Source organism: Heterodontus francisci, chromosome 34 (genome assembly GCF_036365525.1).
Source record: "Heterodontus francisci isolate sHetFra1 chromosome 34, sHetFra1.hap1, whole genome shotgun sequence".
Taxonomy (NCBI): domain Eukaryota; kingdom Metazoa; phylum Chordata; class Chondrichthyes; order Heterodontiformes; family Heterodontidae; genus Heterodontus; species Heterodontus francisci.
Window position 1 is genome coordinate 14,699,131 of NC_090404.1, and position 12,480 is coordinate 14,711,610.

At 48.9% G+C, this 12,480-nt stretch overlaps 1 protein-coding gene across 3 annotated transcripts in view; it reads left to right on the forward strand.

The window, feature by feature from the left end:
- Window positions 1-11,572, forward strand: part of LOC137349096 (receptor-interacting serine/threonine-protein kinase 3-like) — a 46,036-nt gene extending 34,464 nt beyond the window's left edge. For all 3 annotated transcript variants that reach the window (XM_068014432.1, XM_068014431.1, XM_068014433.1), the window contains 6 exons: window positions 2,227-2,314; window positions 3,131-3,213; window positions 3,950-4,010; window positions 7,787-7,878; window positions 8,679-8,712; window positions 9,949-11,572. In XM_068014432.1, coding sequence (XP_067870533.1) covers window positions 2,227-2,314; window positions 3,131-3,213; window positions 3,950-4,010; window positions 7,787-7,878; window positions 8,679-8,712; window positions 9,949-10,055 — 465 coding nt within the window. In that variant the 3' untranslated portion in view covers window positions 10,056-11,572. The remainder of the gene's footprint in view (window positions 1-2,226; window positions 2,315-3,130; window positions 3,214-3,949; window positions 4,011-7,786; window positions 7,879-8,678; window positions 8,713-9,948) is intronic.
- Window positions 11,573-12,480: the final 908 nt, after the last annotated feature.

A 12,480-nucleotide genomic window follows, 5' to 3' on the forward strand; every position in this document is an offset into this window, starting at 1 on the left:
AAGTGTGGACACTGGATAAAGGAGATCCTCCCTATCCCAGAGAAGTGTGGACAGTGGATAAAGGAGATCCTCCCTATCCCAGAGAAGTGTGGCCACTGGATAAAGGAGATCCTCCCTATCCCAGAGAAGTGTGGCCACTGGATAAAGGAGATCCTCCCTATCCCAGAGAAGTGTGGACACCGGATAAAGGAGATCCTCCCTATCCCAGAGAAGTGTGGACACTGGATAAAGGAGATCCTCCCTATCCCAGAGAAGTGTGGACACTGGATAAAGGAGATCCTCCCTATCCCAGAGAAGTGTGGACACTGGATAAAGGAGATCCTCCCTATCCCAGAGAAGTGTGGACACTGGATAAAGGAGATCCTCCCTATCCCAGAGAAGTGTGGACAGTGGATAAAGGAGATCCTCCCTATCCCAGAGAAGTGTGGACACTGGATAAAGGAGATCCTCCCTATCCCAGAGAAGTGTGGACACTGGATAAAGGAGATCCTCCCTATCCCAGAGAAGTGTGGACAGTGGATAAAGGAGATCCTCCCTATCCCAGAGAAGTGTGGACACTGGATAAAGGAGATCCTCCCTATCCCAGAGAAGTGTGGACACTGGATAAAGGAGATCCTCCCTATCCCAGAGAAGTGTGGACAGTGGATAAAGGAGATCCTCCCTATCCCAGAGAAGTGTGGCCACTGGATAAAGGAGATCCTCCCTATCCCAGAGAAGTGTGGACACTGGATAAAGGAGATCCTCCCTATCCCAGAGAAGTGTGGACAGTGGATAAAGGGGATCCTCCCTATCCCAGAGAAGTGTGGACACTGGATAAAGGAGATCCTCCCTATCCCAGAGAAGTGTGGACACTGGATAAAGGAGATCCTCCCTATCCCAGAGAAGTGTGGACACTGGATAAAGGAGATCCTCCCTATCCCAGAGAAGTGTGGACAGTGGATAAAGGAGATCCTCCCTATCCCAGAGAAGTGTGGCCACTGGATAAAGGAGATCCTCCCTATCCCAGAGAAGTGTGGCCACCGGATAAAGGGGATCCTCCCTATCCCAGAGAAGTGTGGACACCGGATAAAGGAGATCCTCCCTATCCCAGAGAAGTGTGGACACTGGATAAAGGAGATCCTCCCTATCCCAGAGAAGTGTGGACACTGGATAAAGGAGATCCTCCCTATCCCAGAGAAGTGTGGACACTGGATAAAGGAGATCCTCCCTATCCCAGAGAAGTGTGGCCACTGGATAAAGGAGATCCTCCCTATCCCAGAGAAGTGTGGCCACTGGATAAAGGAGATCCTCCCTATCCCAGAGAAGTGTGGCCACTGGATAAAGGAGATCCTCCCTATCCCAGAGAAGTGTGGCCACTGGATAAAGGAGATCCTCCCTATCCCAGAGAAGTGTGGCCACTGGATAAAGGAGATCCTCCCTATCCCAGAGAAGTGTGGACAGTGGATAAAGGAGATCCTCCCTATCCCAGAGAAGTGTGGCCACTGGATAAAGGAGATCCTCCCTATCCCAGAGAAGTGTGGCCACTGGATAAAGGAGATCCTCCCTATCCCAGAGAAGTGTGGACAGTGGATAAAGGAGATCCTCCCTATCCCAGAGAGGTGTGGCCACTGGATAAAGGAGATCCTCCCTATCCCAGAGAAGTGTGGCCACTGGATAAAGGAGATCCTCCCTATCCCAGAGAGGTGTGGCCACTGGATAAAGGAGATCCTCCCTATCCCAGAGAAGTGTGGCCACTGGTTAAAGGGGATCCTCCCTATCCCAGAGAAGTGTGGACACTGGATAAAGGAGATCCTCCCTATCCCAGAGAGGTGTGGCCACTGGATAAAGGGGATCCTCCCAATCCCAGAGAAGTGTGGCCACTGGATAAAGGGGATCCTCCCTATCCCAGAGAGGTGTGGCCACTGGATAAAGGGGATCCTCCCTATCCCAGAGAGGTGTGGCCACTGGATAAAGGGGATCCTCCCTATCCCAGAGAGGTGTGGCCACTGGATAAAGGGGATCCTCCCTATCCCAGAGAAGTGTGGCCACTGGATAAAGGGTTCCTCCCTATCCCAGAGAAGTGTGGCCACTGGATAAAGGGGATCCTCCCTATCCCAGAGAGGTGTGGCCACTGGATAAAGGGGATCCTCCCTATCCCAGAGAAGTGTGGCCACTGGATAAAGGGGATCCTCCCTATCCCAGAGAAGTGTGGCCACTGGATAAAGGGGGTTGTGTTTTTTTTTGCAGAGTAACCTGGCCACCAGTAGCAGCTTTGGGAGCTTCTCAGATGGAATGCGTGACCTCAGCCTACAAGACAGTGCGTCAGAAGGAATTGGTGAGATATTAGCATCTGTTTCCCTGATCTCTCGAGCCAGTAGACTCCACTGCGGTGAATGTAATGGGTGATGTGCTCCCAACAAGACTGGGTGGGGACAGTGGGTCAGACACTGACCTTTCACCTTACGGGCCTTGGGGGTCAAATCCAACTGCAGCCAAGAGGGAATGACAATCTCAGATCGAGGCCGAGACTGTTCACCAGTCTGGGGGTAGAAGCCATGCTTCAGCTGTTTGTCCACACCTGGAGAACTGTGAACAGTTCTGGGCATCACACCTGAGGAAGGATAGACTGGCCTTGGAGGGGGTGCAGTGTAGATTTACCAGAATGGCACCTGGACTACAGGCGTTAAATTCCCAGGAGAGATGACACAAACCAGTGTTGTAATCCCTGGAATTTAGTAGGTTAGGAGTGATTTGTTTGAAGTTTTCAACATATTAAGGGGAACAGACAGGGTAGAGAGAGAGAGAGAAACTTTCTGCTAGTTGGGAAGTCGAGGCCTTGGGGGCAAAGTCTAAAAATTAGAGCCAGACCGTTCACAGTGAAATTTGGAAACACTTCTGCACACAAAGGGTGGTAGAATTTTGAAACTCTCTTCCGCAAATGGCATTTGATGCCATGTCAATTGTGAAATTGAAACCTGAGATTGGGAGATTTTTGTTAATCAAAGGTATTAATAAAAAGGCAGCAAAGGCGGGTGTATGGAGTTAGGTCACTGATCAGCCATGATCACACTGAGTGATGCAGTTAGGCTTGAGGGGATAAACGGCCTTTCCCCTTTTGCTCCGTTCCTAATCTGCAATCTTGTCTCTGCAGGGGAGCTACGTACTGAAGAGTCCATGAGGCCTGACTCTCCTCCACTCGCGGCGGCTGTCCCATCTCTGGGAAAGGGAGCACCGGTCAGTGAATCCCCATGACTACGAGGCCTTCTAAGGGCTTGAGGCACAGAAGAGAAGCTGGTGCGGCAGTGGGGGGAGGTGCAGAATGGTGGGTAGTGTGTGCAGTGGGACAGGTGTGGAATTGATCCAAAGGAGATGAGATTGATTGCACGGGTAAGAAGACATGAAGGCATCCATCGCCATGACAGCTGCAAAGCGGCCATTAGCAAAACCCGAGAAGGCAGACAAAATTGTTGTCACAGCAAGTCAATGCTGGAGTGAAAGATTGGGGAGATTTGTGTTCAGGCAGCCTTTTCATTATCTGTAAATCATTGCAGTGGAGGAATGAGGGCAATTGAGCTCCGGCTGATCGACACCCTGACATCCTGCAACTGGGAGCCTATCGGCGGACGAGGAACAACCAAACAAATACTACAAGCTGATCCCTGGCATGATTTGCTGTCAAGGAAGGCAGTGGGTGACATTTTCAGGGGATTGAGGCTGCTTCTAATCTGCTCTCCAATCAGAACAGGGCTGGGCCCAAAGCCTCAGGCCTACATTTCCCATGAATCCCTTCAGAGGTCCGAGGGAGCAGGTACCTACCGACACTCGCTGCCCAGGCTCATAGGGGTAAGAACACAGACTCTCCGTCAGCCAGTCCAGTGGGGAAGGAGCAAGGAGGGTAGAGGGAGGTGAAGGGACATAAAAATGTCCTCAACAACAAGGGCAATGAAAAGCGTATTTTTTTTCTCAACAGACACGACAGGAGACAACAAAAAATCAGCAATCAAAACCCGCATTAGAAGACAACAAGCCAGGTATTGTGGCACACTGTTCAAGAACACCAAAGACTGGCATTTACAGAACGCATTTAATGATACATAATTTCAAAAAGAGCTTCGCAGGAGCAATTATCAGACAAAATTTGACAAGCAAAGTGAATGGGAAGGTGATTGGGTCCACTGGGATTGTGTACAATGGGAGTGAATGGGAAGGGGTTTGGGTCCACTGGGATTGTGTACAATGGGAGTGAATGGGAAGGGGTTTGGGTCCATTGGGATTGTGTACAATGGGAGTGAATGGGAAGGGGATTGGGTCCACTGGGATTGTGTACAATGGGAGTGAATGGGAAGGGGTTTGGGTCCATTGGGATTGTGTACAATGGGAGTGAATGGGAAGGGGATTGGATCCACTGGGATTGTGTACAATGGGAGTGAATGGGAAGGGGTTTGGGTCCACTGGGATTGTGTACAATGGGAGTGAATGGGAAAGGGTTTGGGTCCATTGGGATTGTGTACAATGGGAGTGAATGGGAAGGGGAATGGGTCCACTGGGATTGTGTACAATGGGAGTGAATGGGAAGGGGTTTGGGTCCATTGGGATTGTGTACAATGGGAGTGAATGGGAAGGGGATTGGATCCACTGGGATTGTGTACAATGGGAGTGAATGGGAAGGGGTTTGGGTCCACTGGGATTGTGCACAATGGGAGTGAATGGGAAGGGGATTGGATCCACTGGGATTGTGTACAACGGGAGTGAATGGGAAGGGGTTTGGGTCCATTGGGATTGTGTACAATGGGAGTGAATGGGAAGGGGATTGGGTCCACTGGGATTGTGTACAATGGGAGTGAATGGGAAGGGGTTTGGGTCCATTGGGATTGTGTACAATGGGAGTGAATGGGAAGGGGTTTGGGTCCATTGGGATTGTGCACAATGGGAGTGAATGGGAAGGGGTTTGTGTCCATTGGGATTGTATACAATGGGAATGAATGGGAAGGGGTTTGGGTCCATTAGGATTGTGTACAATGGGAGTGAATGGGAAGGGGTTTGGGTCCATTGGGATTGTGTACAATGAGAGTGAATGGGAAGGGGTTTGTGTCCATTGGGATTGTATACAATGGGAATGAATGGGAAGGGGAGTAGGACCTTTGGGATTGTGTACAATGAGAGTGAATGGGAAGGGGTTTGGGTCCATTGGGATTGTGTACAATGGGAGTGAATGGGAAGGGGTTTGGGTCCATTGGGATTGTGTACAATGAGAGTGAATGGGAAGGGGTTTGGGTCCATTGGGATTGTGTACAATGGGAGTGAATGGGAAGGGGTTTGGGTCCATTGGGATTGTGTACAATGAGAGTGAATGGGAAGGGGTTTGGGTCCATTGGGATTGTGTACAATGGGAGTGAATGGGAAGGGGTTTGGGTCCATTGGGATTGTGTACAATGAGAGTGAATGGGAAGGGGTTTGGGTCCATTGGGATTGTGTATAATGGAGTGAATGGGAAGGGGTTTGTGTCCATTAGGATTGTGTACAATGGGAGTGAATGGGAAGAGGTTTGGGTCCATTGGGATTGTGTATAATGGGAGTGAATGGGAAAGGGTTTGAGTCCATTAGGATTGTGTACAATGGGAGTGAATGGGAAGAGGTTTGGGTCCATTGGGATTGTGTATAATGGGAGTGAATGGGAAGGGGTTTGGGTCCATTGGGATTGTGTATAATGAGAGTGAATGGGAAGGGGTTTGTGTCCATTGGGATTGTGTATAATGGAGTGAATGGGAAGGGGTTTGTGTCCATTGGGATTGTGTATAATGGAGTGAATGGGAAGGGGTTTGGGTCCATTGGGATTGTATACAATGGGAATGAATGGGAAGGGGTTTGGGTCCATTGGGATTGTGTACAATGGGAGTGAATGGGAAGGGGTTTGGCTCCATTGGGATTGTGTACAATGGGAGTGAATGGGAAGGGGTTTGGCTCCATTGGGATTGTGTACAATGGGAGTGAATGGGAAGGGGTTTGTGTCCATTGGGATTGTGTACAATGGGAGTGAATGGGAAAGGGTTTGGGTCCATTGGGATTGTGTATAATGGAGTGAATGGGAAGGGGTTTGTGTCCATTGGGATTGTATACAATGGGAATGAATGGGAAGGGGTTTGGGTCCATTGGGATTGTGTACAATGGGAGTGAATGGGAAGGGGTTTGGCTCCATTGGGATTGTGTACAATGGGAGTGAATGGGAAGGGGTTTGGCTCCATTGGGATTGTGTACAATGGGAGTGAATGGGAAGGGGTTTGGGTCCATTGGGATTGTGTACAATGGGAGTGAATGGGAAGGGGTTTGTGTCCATTGGGATTGTGTACAATGGGAGTGAATGGGAAAGGGTTTGGGTCCATTGGGATTGTGTATAATGGAGTGAATGGGAAGGGGTTTGTGTCCATTGGGATTGTATACAATGGGAATGAATGGGAAGGGGTTTGGGTCCATTGGGATTGTGTACAATGGGAGTGAATGGGAAGGGGTTTGGCTCCATTGGGATTGTGTACAATGGGAGTGAATGGGAAGGGGTTTGGCTCCATTGGGATTGTGTACAATGGGAGTGAATGGGAAGGGGTTTGGCTCCATTGGGATTGTGTACAGTGAGAGTGAATGAGAAGGGGTTTGGGTCCATTGGGATTGTGTACAGTGGGAGTGAATGGGAAGCGGTTTGAGTCCATTGGGATTGTGTATAATGGGAGTGAATGGGAAAGGGTTTGAGTCCATTGGGATTGTGTACAATGGGAGTGAATGGGAAGAGGTTTGGGTCCATTGGGATTGTGTATAATGGGAGTGAATGGGAAGGGGTTTGGGTCCATTGGGATTGTGTATAATGGGAATGAATGGGAAGAGGTTTGGGTCCATTGGGATTGTGTATAATGGGAGTGAATGGGAAGGGGTTTGTGTCCATTGGGATTGTGTACAATGGGAATGAATGGGAAGAGGTTTGGGTCCATTGGGATTGTGTATAATGGGAGTGAATGGGAAGGGGTTTGGGTCCATTGGGATTGTGTACAATGGGAGTGAATGGGAAGGGGTTTGTGTCCATTGGGATTGTGTACAATGGGAGTGAATGGGAAGGGATTTGGGTCCATTGGGATTGTGTACAATGCGAGTGAATGGGAAGGGGTTTGTGTCCATTGGGATTGTGTACAATGGGAGTGAATGGGAAGGGGTTTGGGTCCATTGGGATTGTGTACAATGGGAATGAATGGGAAGGGGTTTGAGTCCATTGGGATTGTGTACAATGCGAGTGAATGGGAAGGGGTTTGTGTCCATTGGGATTGTGTACAATGGGAGTGAATGGGAAGGGATTTGGGTCCATTGGGATTGTGTACAATGCGAGTGAATGGGAAGGGGTTTGTGTCCATTGGGATTGTGTACAATGGGAGTGAATGGGAAGGGGTTTGGGTCCATTGGGATTGTGTACAATGGGAGTGAATGGGAAGGGGTTTGGGTCCATTGGGATTGTGTACAATGGGAATGAATGGGAAGAGGTTTGGGTCCATTGGGATTGTGTACAATGGGAGTGAATGGGAAGGGGTTTGGGTCCATTGGGATTGTGTACAGTGGGAGTGAATGGGAAGGGGTTTGGGTCCATTGGGATTGTGTACAATGGGAGTGAATGGGAAGGGGTTTGAGTCCATTGGGATTGTGTACAATGGAGTGAATGGGAAGGGGTTTGGGTCCATTGGGATTGTGTACAATGGGAGTGAATGGGAAGCTGTGATTGGAGACACTTCTAACAGCTGTTTTAACATCTGTCTGTCCTGATTTCAAACCCCAGTTTCTTATCAACTGGACAGCAAAATGTCACCTGGGCCTTCACTGAATAACCGCCAGGACTGGGAACCAGCCATTCAGAAGCCAGGTGCTCAGGTAACTCTACCAAAAGGTCAGATGCAAAGGTCAGACGGAGAGAAACATTTTTTGCAAGGGCAATGGCATTACCATAATTGAATCCCCCACTATCAACATCCTAGAGGTCACCATTAACCAGAAACTGAACTGGAGTAGCCATATAAATACCGTGGCTGCAAGAGCAGGTCAGAGGCTGGGAATTTTGTGGTTAGTAACTCACCTCCTGACTCCCCAAAGCCTGTCCACCATCCACAAGGCACAAGTGTGATGGAATACTCTCCACTTGCCTGGATGGGTGCAGCTCCAACAACACTCAAGAAGCTCGACACCATCCAGGACAAAGCAGCTCGATTGATTGGCACCCCATCCAGAAACATTCACTCCCTCCACCACCAACGCACAGTGGCAGCAGTGTGTACCATCTACAAGATGCACTGCAGCAACGTGCCAAGACTCCTTCGACACAACCTTCCAAACCTGCGACCTCTACCAACTAGAAGGACAAGGGCAGCAGATGCATGGGAACACCACCACCTGCAAGTTCCCCTCCAAGTCACACACCATCCTGACTTGGAACTATATCACCGTTCCTTCACTGTCGCTGGGTCAACATCCTGGACCTCCCTTCCTAACAGCACTGTGGGTGTACCTACCCCACACGGACTGCAGCGGTTCAAGAAGGCAGCTCACCACCACCTTCTCAAGGGCAATTAGGGATGGGCAATAAACGCTGGCCTGGCCAGCGAAGCCCACATCCCATGAACGAATATTAAAAAAACAATGATGGGAGCCTGAAGTTGTCTTTCTTTGTGTTTCAGGAGATGGTCACAGGAGCATCAGGGCACAGTCTTGGTAAGAGTCAAACTTATTTCTTCGCACTGGTGACCGAGTTGAGGTTTTTGGAGGTGATGTGAGATTTTGATCGGGTAGGTCGAGAAAAACTATTCCCTCTGGCGAGTGGGTCAATAACCAGAGGCCCGGGATTCAAAATCATTGGCAAATGATTTCGAGGGCGGATGAGGAGAATTTTTGTTGCTCAGATTTGCCAGGATGTGGAACGTGCCACCTGGAAAGGCGGTGGAGGCTGATTCTATGGGTCATTGTGACAGCAAGTTGAAGAGGTCAACGAGGAATGGGAACTCACAGGGTCACAGACAGAAACCGAGGACGGGAGACCGAGCACGGCAGCTCTTTCAAGCCAAGTTACACCAACTCGAGTTGTATTTCCTGGAATTTGGAAGTTTACAGGAATGATTTGATTGAAGTTTTCACAATATTAAAGGGGAAGGGGTCGGGTAGAGAGGGAGTAACTATTTCCGCTGGTTGGGGAGTCCAGGGCTGGGGGCGCAGTCTCCAAAATTCGGAGTGAAGTTGGGAAACGTTTCGGTACGCAAAGGCGTGTAGAAGTTTGGTACTCGCTTCCGCAGACGGCAATTGATGCTAAATCAATTGTTAACTTTAACTCTGAGATTGATAGATTTTTGCTAACCAGTGGCTGACTTCTGACCTTTCACTCTCTGGGACTTGGTGTCAAATCAGGCCTCAACCAGAGTGGGGGGAATGAAGGCTTCAAAGTGACTTAAAAAACAGGGAATGCCGAAAATCCTCAGCAGGTCAGGCTGAGAGAGAGAGTAACAGAGTCAACATTTGAGGGCCGGTGACCTCTCATCAGAACTGGGAAAAGTTGGCGATGCAGCAGGTTTTAAACAAATGCAGAGGCAGGGGAAGGGGGAGAGGAGGAACGAACAAAAAGGAAGGTCCGTGATAGAGTGGGAAGGCAGGAGAGAGTGAATGACAGAAGGGAGGACGGTGCAAGGCAGAAGGAGATGGTAATGGGACAAATAAAGGAACAAGAGATGGGTCTGGAGGAGGTGTAAACGGCAAATGGGAGCAGAGGTTCTGATCTGAAATTGTCGACCTGGATGTTGAGTCCGGAGGGCTGTAGAAGTGACTCATCGAGGGGTGAGGGAGGTCTTGCAGACTGAGTGGCGGTGTTTTGTGTCATGTGACCGCGGACAGAGCCAGGATGGCCTACCTCCTTGAAGTCCTCTTCTCTCTCTCTCTCTCTCTCTCTCTCTCCGCCTGCAGGGTCAATCTGCATCCTGAGTTCCAATATTGAAGGGCTTCAGGTCGGACATCGAAACACCATGAACATCACCAAGAAAGGCCGGGCCAAGAGGAAAGCCAAACGTTAGCGCCGTACCCAGATGTGCCACCCCTGAACTCCGACCCCTCGACACAGGATGACTGCACACACCACCCCCCCCCCGCCACCCACCCCCCCCCCCCAAGCTCGACCTTGCGGATCATTCCGGAAACCTGGGACACAATTTCGGTGGGGGCGGTTGTTGGGTGTTGGTGGGGGTGGAAAAAAAAGCTGCTCCCTCCAACCGTGAATATTAAACCGCGTTTATTTCAGCATTTCTGTGTGGACTGTCCTGGCCAACTCTTTCTTAAGAACAAACGAGCAGAAGAAACAGGAGCAAGAGTGGGCTATTCGCCCCCTCGAGGCTGCTCCTCCATTCAATAAGATCTTGGCTGATCTTCTACCTCAACTCCACCTTCCCGGACTATCCCTCAATTCTCTTAGTGTCCAGAAATCTAACAATTGAATATATTGACCGATGATGCTTCCACAGCATTCTGGGATAGAGAATTTAAAAGATTCACAACCTTCTGAGTGAATCCACTGCCTTCGTTACCTCTGGACTTGACTATTCCAATGCTCGCCTGGCGGCCTCCAATTCTACTCTTCGTAACCTTGAGCTCATCCAAAACTCTGCTGCCCCATGTCCTAACTCGCACCAAGTCCCGTTCCCCTATCACCCCCTGTGCTGGCTGACCTGCACCGGCTCCCAGTCAAGAAACACCTTGAGTTTAAAACTCTCATCCTATTTTACAAATCCCTCCAGGGTCTCACCCCCTCCCTATCTCTGTAACCTCCTCCAGCCTCGCAACCCTCCGAGATCTCTGCGCTCCTCTAATTCCGGCCTCTCGAGCATCCCCCGATTTTAATCGCTCCACCATTGGCGGCCGTGAATGCAGCTGCCTGGGCCCCGAGCTCTGGAATTCCCTCCCTGAACCTCTCCGCATCTCTCTCTCCTCCTTTAAGACGCTCCTTAAAACCGACCTCTTTGGCCAAGCTTTTGATCACCTGACCTAATATCGCCTTATGTAGCTTGGTGTCACATAATGTTTTATAGTGCCCCTCTGAAACCCCTTGGGATGATTTATTCTGTTAAAGGTGCTGTATAAATGTAAGTTGTTGTTGTTGTTGTAGTTGAAGAAGAAATTTCTCCTCATCTCAGTCCAAAATGGCCAACCCCTTATCCTGAGATTATGACCCCTAGTTCTAGGTTCCCCAGCCAGGGGGGTGGTGGGGGTGGGGGGTGGTGTGGAAACAGTCCTCAGCTTCTACCCTGACGAACCCTCTCAGAATTATCTACGTTTGAATGAAATCACCTCTCATTCTTCTAAACTCCAGAGATTATTGTCATGACCGAGGCGGGAGGAGTGCCCTGTTAATTCAGTCCCGCTTCTCCACGGTTCACAACACATATTTTCCCACTTACTGAATCGGTCAACCATATACCTCTATTTTACCCAGAATAAAATACACCAACCAGGTTTCTTTAATAAACAACAAAATTATTAGTTTGTTATAAACCAAGTCCTAACCAATATTGAAGTAAAGGATACAAACAAATTTAAATATTAAGGCCCCTTATTTATCCTAGCCCTCACACACACACACACACACACACACACATGCAGACACACTGGTTAACCAGGAAAAAAATAAAAGGGATTTTTGTTCACAGCTGTTGCAAAGAAATAGAAGGAATAAAAGAAAAACCACTTAGGCTGAAAAGAAGGTATGTCAAGACGTCCTTTGGTTTGGTTAAGAGTCCCAAATGCGACTCGGTGGCCGTCATTAGGATCTTCCTGGAACAGTTCTCTCCAGACGATGTCGAAGATCAGTTTGGGTAGGCTTTCCAAGAGGTGCAGCTACAGAGGCTCCAAATAGGTCTTACAACAGAGATGCAGCAACAAGGTTTCAGTCCCACACGTTGGATATGCAAAGGCTTCTTCGAACATGCAGGGTTTCTTCAACTACAGGAGGAAATAGGAATCTGACACAATGGAAATACAAAGTTTCTTTTCAAGAGAGAGAGAGGAACATCTTTGTCTTCTTCTGGAAGCCAGAAACACCAACTGGCTTTTAAAACAGTTCAAATTGAAACTCAAGCAGTTCTGAAAGCAAGCCTCCCAACAACCATAAATCTTGGCTTGTCACTTCTTTGTAAACATCTCCCCAAGTCAAAAAAAAAAACAACCCCTGCTGGGTTATTTGAAAACAGGTGCCTTCCAGTGACTGTTTACAGTTCAACCCTTCTGGTGACCTTTTTTTAAAAAAAAACACCCAAGGTTCCAGCATCTATGGAATTATTTTCAGTTTCAAAACACAAATTCTCAAAATTCAACAAAAAAAATGGAAACAATCATAACAGTATCAGCCCACACTACTCAATTTCTCCTCATAGGACAGCCCTCTCATCCCAGGAATCAGTGTAGTCAATCTTCGCTGCACTCCCTTGAGGACAAAGTATATCCTTCCAT